We start from the raw sequence: 17,485 nt of genomic DNA, 5'->3' as shown, positions 1-17,485 counted from the left end.
TGATCTGCCCGCTTAGCCTCCCAAAGTGCTGGGATTATAGGCATGAGCCACCACACCCTGCCTAATCAGGGGTTCTTAAATTTAAGCATGTACCAAAACCAACCGGACAGCTTGTTAAAATACAAATCACTGGGCCCTGACCGCAGTGTTTGGAAATATAGATTCTCAGGTTCCACCCCACTTGTCTGGATCAGTGTTTCTCAAACTTTAATGTGAGTGGGAATAACCTGAAAATATTGTTAAAAGATTCTGATTCAGTAGATCTGGGGTAGAGCCTGAGAGTCTGCATTTCTAACAAGGTGATGTTGATGTTGTGGTCCACAATCCCATACTTTGATTAGTGAGACCCTCGAGCAGAGGTTCCTAAACTTTTCTGCACATTAGTATCACCTGATGTCTCCATCCATTTGTGCTGCTATACCAGAATACCTGAGACTGGGTAATTTTATAGATAACAGAAATTTATTTCTCATAATTCTGGAGGCTGGGGAAGTCCAAGATCAAGGCACTAGCATTTGGTGTCTGGTGAGAACATACCTTCTTGCTGCATCTTCTCATGGCAGAAGGTGGAAGGGCAAACAAAGGAGTGATTGCTGGTTTCTTCTAGCCCTTTTATAAGGCTGCAAACTCCATTCATAAGGGCTCTGCTCTCACGACTTAATCCCTCCTAAAGACCCCAACCCTTAATAGTATCACATTGCAGATCGAGTTTCAACATGAATTTTGGGGGACATATTCAGACCGTAGCACCTAGGAAACTTCAAAAACTACTGATGCCTGGGTCCTGCTCTGGGTGATTGCGATTTAATTGGTCTGGGGTGTGGCCTGGACTTTGGAATTTTTAAAAGATCTCCAGGTAGTTCCAGTGTACAAGCCTTGCTGGCCTTGAATCTCTTTGCTGCTTCAGGAAACCAGAAAGTAAAACTAGATCCTCAAAGCCAATCAGGAAGCCATCACCAATTGCCTTCCCTCCTGTATTGCCAGTCTTCTCAGGTCTGATATTTATGGGAATATGATGGAAGGGCTTGCATATGCTGTTCTTTCACTGGTGGGGCAGGTGTTTCCCACAGAGAGTCACAGACTACGAGGTCTTGAGGTTGGGATTATTATCTAAGGCATATTCTATGGGGAAGAGGCCTTATAAAGCTGGCCTTCAGAAGAAAGGCCCTGTGTGGACTCCTTCAGTCCCTCCCCTCACTTCCTTCTCCTCAATATGCTCCCACTGTAGTCACCTCACGTAACCCTTTCTTTCAGGTTTCCTGGCTCTTGTGTTCCCTCACCAAACTCCTCTCTTTCTCCTCTAAACAGACCACTAATGATGGTTTTCGATGTGAGTGGCACTGCCCTCTAGGGGGTGTTTTTGGCTTTCACAATAATTAGGATGATTTTACACATTTAAATGGGTAGGGCCCAGGATAGCTCAACATTCAGGAACTGTTTAGGACACTACCACACAATGAGTGACATTTCCGCATCTGTAACTTTGAATAACTTGCCAGTCATTCATGTAGCTGAAAACTTGTTTTAATTAGGATCTAACTTAATTTTTTTATTTTTTTTTTTTGAGTCGGAGTTTTGCTCTTGTCACCCAGGCTGGAGTGCAGTGGTGTGGTCTCGGCTCCCTGCAACCTCCACCTCCTGGGTTCAAGCCATTCTCCTGCCTCAGCCTCCCAAGTAGCTGGGATTACAGGCGGCCGCCACCATGCCTGGCTAATTTTTGTATTTTTGGTGGAGACAAGGTTTCACCATGTTGGCCAGGCTGGTCTCAAACTCCTGACCTCAGGTAATCTGCCCACCTTGGCCTCCCAAAGTGCTGGGATTACAGGCGTGAGCCACCGTGCCTGACCATAATTTAATTTTAAATATAAACACAAGGCATTTTATGCATAGTTTTAATACACACTGAACTTTCCAGGGATGCAACTACCATGAAAATCATGGGATGATCATACCTTGTTTTGTTTGAAAATCTGCCAAAAGCTATTTAGTATTCTGGAAAATCATACCACATCAGTAATTCTGTTCATGGTATTTGAATCGCCATTATAATGCCTGTATCATTCTGCATTTGTAGCTGTTACATTCCAGGTGATTTTATATACAGATGCATATATCTGAGTACCACATTGTGTCTTCTTGAATGTTATGCACAAACATTTACATATCTAAACATATAGTATTTAATTATAAGTCATATTCTTTCTAGTATTCCTTTTATCTCCCATCCAAGTACTAACCAAGCCCAACCCTGCTCAGCTTCCAAGATCAGAGGAGATTGGGCGCGTTCAGGGTGGTATGGCTGTAGACTCCTTTATATCTCTTTAAGAGATTTTACTAATTTTTTGGCCAGGCATGGTGGCTTATGCCTGTAATCCAAGCACTTTGGGAGGCCAAGGTAGGAGGACTGTTTGAGCCCTGGAGGTAGAGAGCCTGGGCAACATAGCAAAACCCTGTCTCTACTTTTTGTCTTTAAATTTTTGTTTAAAATTGTGTGTGGAGGTAAGTTACATTCTTTATGAATTATGTTTCAGGCAAATAAAAAGAGCTTAAAATATTTGTTCTAAAAAGGAAATGTTTTAGTTCAGATTGCTATAACAAATTACCGTAGACTGGGTGGCTTAAACAATAAATATTATTTCTCACAGTTCTAGAGAATGGAAGTCCAAGATCAGATTGCCAGCATGGTCTGCCTCTGAAGATGAGGGTCTTCCTTGGGATTGCAGATGGCTGTTTTCCTGTATCCTCATATCGTGGAAAAAGAGCTAGCTAGCTCTTCCGTCTCTCCTTATGAGGCCACCAATCCCATTTATGAGTATTCTAAACTCCATGACCTAATGACCTCCCAGAGATCCCACCCTAAATACCATCGCATTGGGATTAGGGTTTCAATATATAAATTTTGGGGAGACACAAACATAAAGACCATTGCAGGGAGTGTTGGGACTGGTGGCAATAGAGGTTTCTAAGGAAGGAAAGGGGTACTGGCTCAGTTAATAGAGGACAGAATGCCCTCAATTCTGAGCGGAAGCTCAGCTGTTACCTGAGACTCAAGGGTACCTCTCTAAGGAAAGCAATGATATTTTCCAGAAGACAGCTAATCTGCTTTATATAAAGGCAGAAAGCATATTTCTCCTGCTACTATGTTTGGTCCTCTCTTTATGAAGCTAGCATTATTAACCTAAGGGTCACTTGTCTCTTTCCTAAGCCTGGTTCCATCTTCCTGGAAAGGGTTCAGCATTAATCATTCAGGATGGCTCCAGATAGATTCTGTGTGATCCACGGATCTCTCTTCTGATCAACAGGAGGGGAGGCACTTGCTCTCAGTTCAGCGAACTTTGATTGACTGATGTCTACACTTGGTTACAGGCGGTTGCTTTCCGCTTTCCGTCTCCTTTTAAGGAGTTCCTCAAAGGAACTTTAGGATGAATTGAGTCTGACCGTCTTTGATATTAGGAAGGAGAGGTGTACAGCTAGGCAGCGAACATGCTAAAATCTTTTCCAGGAAACGGTGTTTGAAGAGTTAATGGGAGAAAAAAAGACGAAAATTAGCCAGAGGAGAAGAATTTGGTAGAGGGGGAAGCCCTAGGGACAGGAGAAAATAGGACCAGAAAGGGAAAAAAATAGAAACAATAACAAACTAAACTCGGGCCCCAGAAAAGGCTGCAGGGGTCCTGGGCATTCGCGTCGCAGCCCTGGCATGTCGTCTTGCCCGGCCCTCGGCTCGCTGCCCTTCCAGCAGCTGCAGCGCCCCGCCCGGGCCCGAGAGTCTCCGCCCGCACTGTCTCTTCTCAGATCCGCATCCGGCTCCTCCCCCGGCTGCCACCCTTCCCACTGGCAGAATCCAGAGCGAAGTTTCTGCTTCCTGCTGCGGGAATCGGACGCCCCAGGTCAGGCACCCAGGGTTTCCAGCCCCAGTCTAAGGTAGGGTCCGAGCGCAGGCAGAACTTGCCCTGGCCCTGGGTCTAGGGCGCTGGGCTCTGAGGCTGAGAGCTGGGTGGGAAGTGCCTGGCGGGGCCGGTTAGGAACCACCCGAGACTCAGCTAGGGGTGCATCCACCCTGCTCCTCCCGGCGGCTCCGGGAAGGGGAGGGAGTGTATACTGCGTGAAAGGGGAGGTGAGAAAGGAGGAGGAGAAGGCTGAAGGAGAGGGAGGGACAGGAAGAGAGACCACGTAAGAATCATCCCCTCTTACTTCCTTGCCCTGTGTGCCCATCGAAAGGGGACAGTGGCTGTCACCAACAAATGGTAGTATGAGAACCGTTTGTGATAATAGAAACCCAGACTGTGCTTAAATGTGCTAGACTACCATACAGCCACTTGAAGAGTGAGGTGGAGGCCGGGCGCGGTGGTTCACGCCTGTAATCCCAGCACTTTGGGAGGCGGAGGTTGGGGATCACCTGAGGTCAGGAGTTTGAGACCAGCCTGACCAACATGGTGAAAACCCTCTCTACTGAAAATACAAAAAAATTAGCCGGGCATGGTGGTGGGCGCCTGTAATCCCAGTTACTCGGAAGGCTAAGGCAGGAGAATCGCTTGAACTCGGCAGGCAGAGATTGCAGTGAGCTGAACAACAGAGCCAGACTCCGCCTCAAAAAAAAAAAAAAAAAAAAGGAAAGAGTGAGGTGGGTATTAATGTGTTAACAGGGCAAGGTCTCTGAGATATACTAAGTGCAGAATAGCGTCTAACTTATGATCCTGTTTGTGTAAAGCAAAAGCAAAAGCAGTGGTGATGGTGAAGGCATGTATTTGCATATGCATAGAAACTGTGAAACTGTTAGTATAAAACTGTTAGCAATGTTTACTTCCAGAGAAGGGAACTAGAGATGGAAGTGGGGATGGAACTTTAACTTTCCATTTGTGGTTCAGCCGAATCTCCTTTCAAAAACTCCAGGGTGCAAAACAATAAAATGAGCAAAATAGTGAGACTGTCCTTTTAAGGATAGGACAGTCTCACTATGTTGCTCAAATAAACTGTCCTTATTTTTCTGTTTATCTTTGGCTTGAGATCTCTTTAAAAAAAAATCTGAGTCAATTCTGAGTTTCCCCACTCCTTTCCTTGGGGGCTTATATAGGGCAACGACATGAGCAAAGTGTATTGGGCACAGAAGCCATCATTTTTTATGTGTTTGTCACACTGACGTCCAGTGAGATATTGTTGTCCTTTTTGGCCCTGGATTGTTAGTCATTCAGGTCTTCTTGGAAGTGTTCTGTACTTTTGTCCCTAAGCTTTTTCACACTAAGTTTAGGTGGTTGACTTAACAATATTATTCCCAAAATATTTACATATGAATGAGAGATTAGCCTTTGTCCAAATAAGTAAGAAAATACATTCCTTTTTTTTTTTAAATAGAGGTCTCACTATGTTGCCCAGGCTGGTCTTGAACTCCTGACCTCAAGTGATTCTCCCACCTCAGCCTCCCAAAATGCTAGGATTACAGGTGTGAGCCACCACACCCAGCCAGAAAATAGGTTCCTGATGGTATAATTCAAGCATTCTGTTAGGCAGAGGTTTCTAATTTTCAGTTTATGGAGATCCTGGGAGGTCCATAAATGGGCTTCATAGACACTCTGAAAATTGAGCACAAAACAGTATATACTTTTTTTTTCTGTGAAAAAGCTCCATAGCTTTTACCACATTCTCAAAAGCCTCTGAATCCCGCTGACCAGCAATTGTGGGAACAATGGTTGACAAGGGTCTCTCTCCTCAGGAACTTAATGGTCTATTGGGAAGAAAGACAAACAGGTGATGTGCTCTATGATAGGGGACGTATGGGTGTTGTGAAAACAAGGAGAAGGCCACCTAAATCAGACTGGGGCTTGGTGTCAGCACAGGCTTTTTGGAGGAGTTGATGATGAAACTGAAGCCTGTCGAGTGAGAGGAAAGTAGCATTTGGCCTTGTAAAGGAGGGGTGGTGTTGGTAGAAGAAAGAGTGTTCCAGGGATCTGCCTGTGCACAGGCCCATAGTCAAGAGATACCTTGGCAATTAATAAGCTAAATAAAATTGGTATGATTGAAGCTTAGAGTGCTGAGAGTTAGATCGGGGTGTTAGTGAGAGATGATGCTGGGAGGTGACCGGAAGTCGGGTTTTGTGTGTGATGCTGAGGATGCAGAGGGGAACAAGACAAAGGAGCCCTTACCTTAAGGAGTTTTATTTCAGTAAAGAGAAACAATTAGGCTGGGTGCGGTGGCTCACGCCTGTAATCCTAGCACTTTGGGAGGCTGAGGTGGGTGGATCATGAGGTCGGGAGATTGAGACCATCCTGATGAACATGGTGAAACCCTGTCTCTACTACAAATACAAAAATTAGCTGGGTGTGGTGGCAGGCACTTGTAATCCCAGCTACTTGGGGGGCTGAGGCAGGAGAATTACTTGAACCCAGGAAGTCGAGGTTGCAGTGAGCTGAGACTGTGCGACTGCACTCCAGCCTAGCAATAGAGTGAGACTCCGTTTCAAAAAACAAAAAGCAAAAAAAAAAAACAAAAAAAAACAAAGGAGAAACAATTAGCAAGTGGGCTAATAAGCAAACATGCTTAAAAAAAAAAAAAAAAAAGGAGTCCGCCAGGCACAGTGGCTCACACCTGTAATCCCAGCACTTTGGGAGGCCAAGGTGGGTGGATCACAAGATCAGGAGTTCGAGACCAGCCTGGCCAGCATAGTGGAACCCTGTCTCTACTAAAAATACAAAAAAAAAGAAAAAAAATCAGCTGGGCATAGTGGTGGGCGCCTGTAATTCCAGCTACTCGGGAGGCTGAGGCAGGAGAATGGATTGAACCTGGGAGGCGGAGGTTGCAGTGAGCCAAGATCGTGCCATTGCACTCCAGCCTGGGTGACAGAGCAAGACTCTGTCTCAAAAAAAAAGGAGTCTCACTATGTAGCTCAGGCTGGTTTTAAACTCCTGGGCTCAAGTGATCCTCCTGCCTCCGCCTCTGAGAGTCGCTGGGATTGCAGGCTACCACATCTGGCTCTAGCAGGGAGGTCCTTTAGACAAATCTATATACAGTATGTCACCACATGGATTAGAGGGTTTCAACAAAGGTGGTGGTAGGAGGAAGGGAGAGAATTGGATAGATCTGAGAGACACTGAGAGAGTAGAATCAATAGAATTTAGTAGTTTACTGGATAATAATAACAAATAATAATAGCTTCTATATTGAACACTTAGTGCCAGGCAATGCTCAAAGTGCCTAATATTTTTTTCCCATTTATTTCTATAACAACTCTGTGAGGTAGGCATTTTTTTTTTTTTTTTTTTTTTGAGACAGAGTCTTGCTCTGTCGCCCAGGCTGGAGTGCAGTGGCCAATCTGGGCTCACTGCAAGCTCCGCCTCCCTGGTTCACGCCATTCTCCTGCCTCAGCCTCCCGAGTAGCTGGGACTACAGGTGCCCGCCACCATGCCTGGCTAATTTTTTGTATTTTTTTAGTAGAGATGGGGTTTCACTGTGTTAGCCAGGATGGTCTCGATCTCCTGACCTTGTGATCCGCCCGCCTCGGCCTCCCAAAGTGCTGGGATTACAGGCGTGAGCCACCGCGCCCGGCCAGCATTTTTCTTAATTTTATAAATGAGAAAACCCTAGAGACACAGAGAATTTAAGTATCTTATCCAACCAAGATCCCAAGGTAAAGGAGGATTCAAAGTAAAGTCTGTCTCACTTCCAACTCCAGTGGGCAAAGGGGGCAAAGGAAGGGGAATGGATTTGGGGCAGAGATATGAGAAGGAGAAAGATGATACACTTAGGGTCTGTGGAATTTGGAGCACCTTTGAGTCATCCAGTGGGGATGTCCAACGGGCACATGGATAAGTGAATATGAAGCTCAGAAGGGAAATCTAGGTCCAGGAATAGATCTGTGAGTCGCCAGCATAGAAATGTCATTTGGAGCCACATAGTGGGTGAGACCACCCCAGGAAAGTATGTAAAAGGATTAGAATAGAATTGCAAGGAGCATTGATGTTAAGAAATGGCAGAGAAAGAATCCCTCAGAAGATCTAGCCAGAATAGTTTTAAGAAGAAAATCAGGACAGCAGCATCATGGAAAGCAAAGGAAGAGAGAGTTTTAATGAGAGAGTAATCAACAATGTCATATTCTACTTGAGGGGTGAAATAAGATAAAGGCCAACATGTATTTATTTATGGGAGTAAGAAAAAGTTCCTTGGTTACCTAAGAGGACTTGTGGACTGGTGGGGACAGAATCCCATTTAGTTGGTTAAAGAGTGAATAGAAGGCAAGGAAGCTGGGGTGGTGAATATTGACAACTTGATTAAAGTACCTGTTTCTCTGGAGCTATGAACCCACAGTCCAGATTATATTGCGAGGCCTCTCTACTAAGTAGGGATCAAACTGATAGTCCTGCAGCGGGGGTCAGGGGGGTTGGGTCTCCTTTACCTTCTTATGAGAAGGCATGTCCCTTCCTCTCCAGCCATTCCTTTTTGTTTTGTTTTGTTTTTTTTAAGAAATATTTTTTATTTTTTAAAACTTTGTAGAGATGAGGTTTCACCGTGTTGCCCAGGCTTGCCTCAAACTCTTGGGCTCAAGGAATCCTCTTGCCTCAGCTCCCAAAGTGTTGGGATTACAGGCATGAGCCACTGCACCTGGCCTTTTCTTAATTTCTCTGCTCTTAAGCCTCTGCCTTACCTTTTCCCTATCCCTCTCTCTTAGAATATTCTCTGGATGAACTCAGTCCTGGGAAAAACAACATTGGTTGTTTTCTACCCACAAATCATTGGCATTATCAGGAGGACTGTGGGGAAGATATGCTCTCATGCAAATACACGCTCAGTGCAGCCAGGTGCTCATCTCCTGTCTTTCTCTCCTTCTAGGCATATACAAGCTGAGTTTCAGCCATGGAAAAACTCCATGGGCATGTGTCTGCCCATCCAGACATCCTCTCCTTGGAGAACCGGTGCCTGGCTATGCTCCCTGACTTACAGCCCTTGGAGAAACTACATCAGCATGTATCTACCCACTCAGATATCCTCTCCTTGAAGAACCAGTGCCTAGCCACGCTTCCTGACCTGAAGACCATGGAAAAACCACATGGATATGTGTCTGCCCACCCAGACATCCTCTCCTTGGAGAACCGGTGCCTGGCCACACTTTCTGACCTGAAGACCATGGAGAAACCACATGGACATGTTTCTGCCCACCCAGACATCCTCTCCTTGGAGAACCGGTGCCTGGCCACCCTCCCTAGTCTAAAGAGCACTGTGTCTGCCAGCCCCTTGTTCCAGAGTCTACAGATATCTCACATGACACAAGCTGATTTGTACCGTGTGAACAACAGCAATTGCCTGCTCTCTCAGCCTCCAAGTTGGAGGGCTCAGCATTTCTCTAAGGGACTAGACCTTTCAACCTGCCCTATAGCCCTGAAATCCATCTCTGCCACAGAGACAGCTCAGGAAGCAACTTTGGTAATAGCTCCAGGCACTCATCTTGACTCCAGCCATGTCTGTTGTATGCTCTTGTCTCTAGCTTTCAGTGTCTCAGTTTCCCTCTGTGCTGCTCTGTGTCTGGCTATCTTCTCTCCTCAGAGCCTCTCCTAAGGTGCCTTTTGTTGCAGGACCATCTTCACTGGCATCATTACTTTTATTGCATTATCTACATTGGAGATATTGTGCAATAGATCAAAAACAATTCCTGTCCTGGCTGGGTGCGGTGGCTCATGCCTGTAATCCCAGCACTTTAGGAGGCCAAGGCAGGCGGATCACTTGAGTCCAGGAGTTCGAGACTAGCCTGGGCAACATGGTGAAACCCCGTCTCTACCAAAAATACAAAAATTAGCCAGGTGTGGTGGCACGCATCTGTAATCCCAGCTATTTGGGAGGCTGAGGCACGAGAATTGCTTAAACCGGGAGGCAAGATTGCGTCACTGCACTCCAATCTGGGCAACAGAGAGAGACTGTGTCTCAAAAAAATGAAAGCCCAAAAGACACAACAAAAAACAGTCCCTGTCCTTAGGAAGCCTCTGTTCAGATGAGCCAGCTTAATATTACTATAGCAGAGTCAGTTAGGTGCTTTTGAGATCAGGCATGAGATACATCTGCTAATTAATTTTCCAACAGCCCTATCAGGGCCTATACCAGAGACCACTTAATTGTCTGTGCATGTGCAAATACACGTCCACTTTTACACATCTACATGCCTACATTTAGTATACAGTTCAGAATCACTAGATAGACACACATTGCTTCTGTATATACTTGTGTTTCGGGTTGAGGGACAAGGCTAATCTGAACCCTCTTCTGTCTCTGCCAATTACAAACTATGCAACCTTGGGCAACCTCTTAACCCTTTAGAGCTTTAATTTCCTCACCTTTAAAATGAATTTAATGAAAATCTACTTCACAGGGTTGTTATCAGGATTACAACTGCTGCCATCTTACATTGATTTAGGGCTTTGCATTTTGCAAAGAGTCATACATACATATAACACTCCATTTAATTTCCCAGTGGCCCTATCAGATAGGTGGTAGTGAATGAGAGAAAGCTGAGGTTCAGAGAGGTTAAGCAGCCCAAGGCTGCTGGGGGATTAATATGGGGCTTTGCCCTTTTTCTTCTGACCCCCAAAACATCTTACTAATATCCTAAAAGGTGTGTGAAGAGCCCCATGCTCCCAGGTTGTGACGTCAATGAAGAGATGAAAGCAGGGGCAGATCATGAAGCATGTGGGTGAAGGTTCTGAAGGTTGAGTAGAGCAAGGTGGTGTGTGAGAGCAGTAAGTCAGACAGGACACATCAGTGCTGGTGTGTGAAGGGAGAGAACATTAGAGGTGCTATTAATGGAGATGTAGACTTTTCCCGTGGCCTGGTGCTGCCTTCAGATCCATCTGGCTTTGAGGGGCTGTGGATGCCTGCTGTGATTCATAACTGCCACTACTATCCCCAGGGTCGTTGGTTTGATTCAGAAGAGAAGAAAGGGGCAGAGACCCAAATGCCTTCTTATAGTCTGAGCTTGGGAGAGGAGGAGGAGGTGGAGGATCTGGCTGTGAAGCTCACCTCTGGAGACTCTGAATCTCATCCAGAGCCTACTGACCGTGTCCTTCAGGAAAAGAAGGTAAAAATTCAAGAGTTGGGGAAAGGTTAATAATGGTGTGGAGGGGAGGTTGGTGGTGGAGTACTTGAACCAGGTCCCCTCCCCAGTTGGAAGGGGAAGGTAGGGATACAACCTAGCTCTTATTTCTCACTTCCTAATCCCCTTTTCTTTTTTCTTTTATTTTCCTTTTCTTTTTTTCTTTCCTTTCTTTCTCTCTTTTCCTTTTCTTTTTTTTTTTTTTTAAGATGGAGTCTCACTCTGCCACCTAGGTTGGAGTGCAATGGCATAATCTCAGCTCATTGCAACCTCTGCCTCCTGAGTTCATTATTCTCCTGCCTCAGCCTCCTGAGTAGCTGGAATTACAGGCATGCACTGCCATGCCTGGCTAATTTTTGTGTCTTCAATAGAGATGGGATTTCGCCATGTTGGCCAGGCTGCTCTCGAACTCCTGACCTCAGGTGGTCTGCCCACCTCAGTCTCCCAGAGTGCTGGGATTACAGATGTGAGCCACCATGCCTGGCCCTAATCCCCTTTTGTAAGTTCTCAACTGGACTCCACATCTCGGGTCCATTCTCTCTGTCCTTGACTTTGTAAGTTAGTCTGCATGGATGCTTAAGTTGGTCCTTGTTACCTCTCTTCTCATTTCTTCCCTCTTTCTCAATTCCCAGATGGCTCTACTGAGCTTGCTGTGCTCTACTCTGGTCTCAGAAGTAAACGTGAACAATACATCTGACCCCACCCTGGCTGCCATTTTTGAAATCTGTCGTGAACTTGCCCTCCTGGAGCCTGAGTTTATCCTCAAGGTATTGAGGTGTGAAGGAGGGGATGGGGGTGTGAAGCTGGTAGACTGGGAGTGTGGTTATGGTGTGTGGCGGGGTGGTGACTAGCCTCATGTTGGGGGTGGGAGGAGCTTCTCTTAGGAAGGATTTCTGGGTGAGTCTGCGGCCTAGTCCCTGTGGTTCAGTGAAGAGTGGGGAAAGAGTATACTAGACTTGGTTTGTTTAGTAAGTACCCATTCTCTCAAGGAGCTTATAGTATTGTTAGGGAAGCAAAATACTTTTCCAAATATCATACAAATACAGCTGGAATATTAGATAGTGAACATTTCTGAAGCAAAGAAGAGCACGGTGGGAAATATCTTCTATGATGCTTTGGAAAATGGCAGGTTTAATCAATGATTTGAACCCAGAATAAATTTTTGATAGCTATTGATGCAGGAGGTCTTCCAAAGAAGGAAAAGGCCTGGTTGACTTGCAAGGCCGTCAGTAGACTCAGAAGAAGACATGCTGGAAAGTTGAGTAAGGGATAGAGTATGGAGGACTTAGAATGCCAAGTCAGGTGGCCTGGGCTTCGTATTTTGTGGACAATGTGGAGGGCTCAGGAAAGGTTTTATACAGGCACACTCAATCAGCAAGTAAGTTCAGGGCAGAAAGCTACGGGAGGAGTGACTGAGATTCTAGTCCTCTCACCCTGTGTCCTAGGCATCTTTGTATGCCAGGCAGCAGCTGAACGTCCGGAATGTGGCCAATAAAATCTTGGCCATTGCTGCCTTCTTGCCGGCGTGTCGCCCCCACCTGCGACGATATTTCTGTGCCATTGTCCAGCTGCCTTCTGACTGGATCCAGGTGGCTGAGCTTTACCAGGTATGGTGCTCATTTCCCTGAGCTTGGGCCTTCACTTCATTCCTTCTCTTATGCTCACTGCATCCTTGGAGAAAATTCTCAGGCAATTTGGTTTCCCCTCAGCTTTCCTCAGCATTGGTGCCCAGACAGGACAGCTTCTCCCTCCACTAGGCTGGGTTGTCCAGCATGGAGAATGTGATTGAGAAGGGCTGGACCAAAGTTTGAGAAAAAAAAATGGTCTTATTCTGGACCTCATGCTTTTTTTTTTTTTTTGGAGACGGAGTTTCACTCTTGTCGCCCAGGCTGGAGTACAATGGCGTGATCTCGGCTCACTGCAACCTCCGCCTCCCAGGTTCAAGCGATTCTCCTTCCTCAGCCTCCCAAGTAGCTGGGATTACAGGCGTGCGCCACCACGCCTGGCTAATTTTTATATTGTTAGTAGTGATGGGGTTTCACCATGATGGCCAGGCTGGTCTTGAACGCCTGACCTCAGGTGATCCACTGGCCTTGGCCTCCCTAAGTGCTGGGATTACAGGCGTAAAGATGAGCCACCCTGCCCAGCCAGGACCTCATGTTTCTAATGAAGAAATGAAAATCAGTACCACAGAAATTGTGATTTTGGAGCTAGGGCTGGGAACTTGCTCGCTACTCTGTGCTCTCGTGTATCTCCATGAAGTGATCTCGTTTTGTTTTGGAGGGTTGGTTTGGGTCTTGCTTCTAGTGGTCTCTCCTCTCTGTTTGACAGAGCCTGGCTGAGGGAGATAAGAATAAGCTGGTGCCCCTGCCCGCCTGTCTCCGTACTGCCATGACGGACAAATTTGCCCAGTTTGACGAGTACCAGCTGGCTAAGTACAACCCTCGGAAGCACCGGGCCAAGAGACACCCCCACCGGCCACCCCGCTCTCCAGTCAGTCACTGCCCCAGCCCTCGACCCACGCCCCTTTTCTCCAGGAAGGGCAGGACAAGGGAGCATGCTGATGTGGGGGAGTCCCACACTAGGAGCAAAGGGAGTCAGAGAAATGCAGGGGAGCTGGGTAGAGCTCAGGGGCATATGGTGCAGGGCAGTCTTCTTTTCTAGTTGGCTTCCTTTTTGGTAGAGATGCACCTTCAGGGCTATTGACTGGGTCTCTTCAAGGACAGCCATTTCCCTTTTTTGAAACTGCTTCTCCTGTCCCTACAGAGGATGGAGCCTCCATTTTCTCACAGACGTTTTCCAAGGCACATAGGGTTTCTTAGAGAAGAGCAGAGAAAGGTGAGTCCCTTCTTCTGGGGTTGTATATGTGCATGTACAATCTCTTCTGGACTAATATTTAGGAACAAAATTCTATTAGGGTTGAAAATACTTTCTTCCTGGGGATTCTTGGCTGTGATTGTGGGTAAGGTTCTGAGAGCACTGGGAAAGGCATGTGGTTTTATTTTTTTTCACTTCACTCTCCTTGGTATTGTATTTTTTTTTTTTTTGAGATGAAGTTATGCACTGTGGCCCAGGCTGGAGTGCTGCAGTGGCACGGTCTTGGCTCACTACAACCTCCACCTCACAGGCTCAAGCGATTCTCCTGCCTCAGCCTCCTGAATAGCTGGGACTACAGGCGTGTGCCACCACGCCCGGCTAATTTTTGTGTTTTTAGTAGAGATGGGGTTTCACCATGTTGGCCAGGCTGGTCTCGAACTCCTGACCTCGTGATCCACCCGCCTTGACCTCCCAAAGTGCTGGAATTACAGATGTGAGCCACCACACCCAGCTGGTATTGTACTTTACTGCCGGGTGACATGTCAGTAAAGTTGGATAAGTGAGTTAAAAACATTATGAAATATATACCTTTCACAGGAAGTTTTAAAAACAAACCAAACAAAATCTTTTTACTTTCGGACAAATAAGGTATTGTACGTAGCATTTAAGAGCATAGAATCTGGATTCATGTCACCTGGCTTTGAATCTTCCATCCACCCCTTACTGGCTATGAGACATTGGTCAAATGATTTAACCTCTCTTGCCTCAGTTTTCTCACGTATTAAATGGGAATAAAAGCAGAACCTACATTGTTAGGTTGTCATAAAGATTAAATAAGTTACCATATTTAAAGTATTTCTAACAATTCCTGGAAGTAAATAAGTGTTAGCTATCACTACCATCATCATTATTAAAACAGATGATTAGGAAAATATATATTAGCATTATAAGAAAAAACGCTTTCTCAGTTGGTCAACTCGTCTTTTCTCTTCATCCTATTAATATATCCTAAATTTAGTTCTTCTGCCATAGAAGATGCTGAAAGCTACCTACTTTTAGTTTTTATTTATTTATTTATTTATTTATTTTTGAGACGAAGTCTTGCTCTGTAGCCCAGGCTGGAGTTCAGTGGTGCTGTCTTGGCTTACTGCAATCCCCACCTCCTGGGTTCAAGCAATTCTCCTGCCTCAGCCTCCCGAGTAGCTGGGAGTACAGACATCCACCACCATGCCCAGCTAATTTTTTTGTAGTTTTAGTAGAGACGGGGTTTCACCATGTTGGTCAGACTGGTCTCAAACTCCTGACCTCCTACTCCTCCCTCCCGAGTAGCTGGGATTCAAATGATCCACCTGCCTTGGCCTCCCAAAGTGTTAGGATTACAGGCATGAGCCACCACGCCCTGCCTACTTTTAGTTTTTAAACTCCTCGTAGCCTGCATTGTGCTCGTTTCTCTATTTATCTATTAAGAGTCTTAGTGATTTAAATCGGAGCTGATTTTCCCTTTCCCCTCCTCTACAAACAAAGCTGTCCTGTGTTCATTCTATCCCCACCTTGTTTCTCACAAGCCAGTCAACCCATGTTAACTGCTTGTGTGAATGAAACAGTGACCCCAAAGAGTTGCCATCCTGTGCTGCTTACCATGGGAGCTCTTGTTGCCAGAGATTTGTACCCTCTATTCCTACTCCTTGGCCAAATCTATTTTGAAGAAAGAAATTACCACATAGGGATCGGATGGTCTTACAATCTGCTTTATTGAAGAAAGTTCCCATGGTCATGGATGAAAGGACCCCTGTGGGACTTGGGGATGTTTCCACAGTTTGAGAAGGCCGGTGATACAGTGTCAGAGAAAAAGAATCCTCCAAGGTTCACCCTGAAGAAGCTGGTTCAGCGACTGCACATCCACAAGCCTGCCCAGCACGTTCAAGCCCTGCTGGGTTACAGGTGAGAAGCTGCACCCTGAGCATGCATTCCATCTAAGTAATTCCTTAACTTTTCAATATCCGTGGACCCCATCCCAGTAGTTCTCAAACCCAGCAACATGACTTTAGACAGACATGCCCTGTAGACATGACTGCCTTTCCAATTGCTGCCTTTCCTTTTCTGACTCACCTGTAAACATGACTCACCTTTCCTTTTCTGAGTTATTTTTAGGCATATTTGGGCAGACATGCCCTGTAAACATGACTCACCTTTCCTTTTCTGAGTTATTTTCTTGCTGACTCTGAAATGATAGACCTCTTTCTTCCCTATCCTCAGATACCCCTCCAACCTACAGCTCTTTTCTCGAAGTCGCCTTCCTGGGCCTTGGGATTCTAGCAGAGCTGGGAAGAGGATGAAGCTGTCTAGGCCAGAGACCTGGGAGCGGGAGCTGAGCCTACGGGGGAACAAAGCGTCGGTCTGGGAGGAACTCATTGGTAGAGTGACCTTGACCATCACATTCCCTCCTTCTCTTCCCCATTTATGCCTCCACATTTGAGATCCTCACTAGAAGATTTCTGTGGAATGATGAAGTTATTACTTTGCCTGGTTGTTGTATTACTGAAAATGATTTGATTTATAAGGTCTGCCATTGACTACACCAAAGTAAACAGTGGTACCTGCTTTGAGTAATGTTGGCATCATAGATCATTATACCAGATGTAGTTAGGTGATACACAAGTTTTTATCAACATATGACAAAAGTACCTTCTCTCTCATTGTACTCGTATCAATATCTCTGTAACTCATTCCAAAAAAGGTAGGACTGGCACATGGCATATTGGAATCTGTACAGAACCTCATATTGTATTTAGGACATGGAAATTTTAGGTAATTTGCCCACATCGATACAGAAAAAAAAAAAATCAAATAGAGGAGGACCAAGTTATCTTCAGTTTTCTCTTTCTCTGTTTTTTTTTTTTTTTTTTTTTTGGTCTACTTTTAACTATAGCAGGCTCTTTCTTTCGTTTTTTACTTTATAAAATTTTTACTTTTTTTTTTAAATTGTAGAGACAAGGTCTTTCTAATGTTGCCCAGGCTGGTCTCAAACTCATGGCCTCAAGCATTTCTCCTACCTTGGCCTCCCAAAGTGCTGGAAGTATAGGCATGAGCCACTGCACACACACACACACACGCACCCACACACAAACACACATACACACACACACCTGCCTCCAGTTGACAGCCTCTTCTTCCCTGATGGTTGAAACCACTTGGGGTGGAGTAGAATAAAGGGGCCTGGATAGAAGCCGGTATATGTAGATAATTCTTTTTTTTTTTTTTTTTTTTTTTTTTTTTGAGACGGAGTTTTGCTCTTTTTGCCCAGGCCGGAATGCAATGGCGCGATCTTGGCTCACTGCAACTTCTGCCTCCTGCCTCAGTCTCCCGAGTAGCTGGGATTACAGGTGCATGCCACCATGCCCAGCTAATTTTGTATTTTTAGTAGAGATGGGGTTTCACCATATTGGCTGGTCTTGAACTCCTGACCTCCAGTAATCCACTCACCTCGGCCTCCCAAAGTGCTGGGATTATAGGCGTGAGCCACCACGCCCAGCCATATGAAGATAATTCTATATGCACCCATCTCCACTTCCTCCCTCTGGTTGAGGACCACTGGCCCTGAAA

General features: G+C 45.6%; 1 protein-coding gene across 4 annotated transcripts in view; it reads left to right on the top strand.

The window, feature by feature from the left end:
• The first annotated feature begins 3,784 nt into the window (after positions 1 to 3,784).
• The window catches only part of TEP1 (telomerase associated protein 1), a 47,838-nt gene continuing 34,137 nt past the window's right edge, over positions 3,785 to 17,485 (top strand). For 3 of the 4 annotated variants that reach the window (XR_010150862.1, XR_010150863.1, XM_016925823.4), the window contains exons 1-9: positions 3,785 to 3,921; positions 8,818 to 9,408; positions 10,883 to 11,050; positions 11,698 to 11,832; positions 12,511 to 12,672; positions 13,397 to 13,558; positions 13,832 to 13,903; positions 15,699 to 15,823; positions 16,139 to 16,296. Coding sequence is in view for 2 of the 4 variants with exons in the window: in XM_016925823.4 (XP_016781312.1) it covers positions 8,842 to 9,408; positions 10,883 to 11,050; positions 11,698 to 11,832; positions 12,511 to 12,672; positions 13,397 to 13,558; positions 13,832 to 13,903; positions 15,699 to 15,823; positions 16,139 to 16,296 (1,549 nt within the window). In the remaining 2 variants the exon portion in view is untranslated. The remainder of the gene's footprint in view (positions 3,922 to 8,817; positions 9,409 to 10,882; positions 11,051 to 11,697; positions 11,833 to 12,510; positions 12,673 to 13,396; positions 13,559 to 13,831; positions 13,904 to 15,698; positions 15,824 to 16,138; positions 16,297 to 17,485) is intronic. The other variant, XM_016925824.4, reaches the window with a different exon arrangement.

Source organism: Pan troglodytes, chromosome 15 (genome assembly GCF_028858775.2).
Source record: "Pan troglodytes isolate AG18354 chromosome 15, NHGRI_mPanTro3-v2.0_pri, whole genome shotgun sequence".
Classification (NCBI taxonomy): Eukaryota; Metazoa; Chordata; class Mammalia; order Primates; family Hominidae; genus Pan; species Pan troglodytes.
The sequence above is the reverse complement of the archived record's forward strand: the minus strand, read 5'-3'. Positions and strand labels throughout refer to the sequence as shown.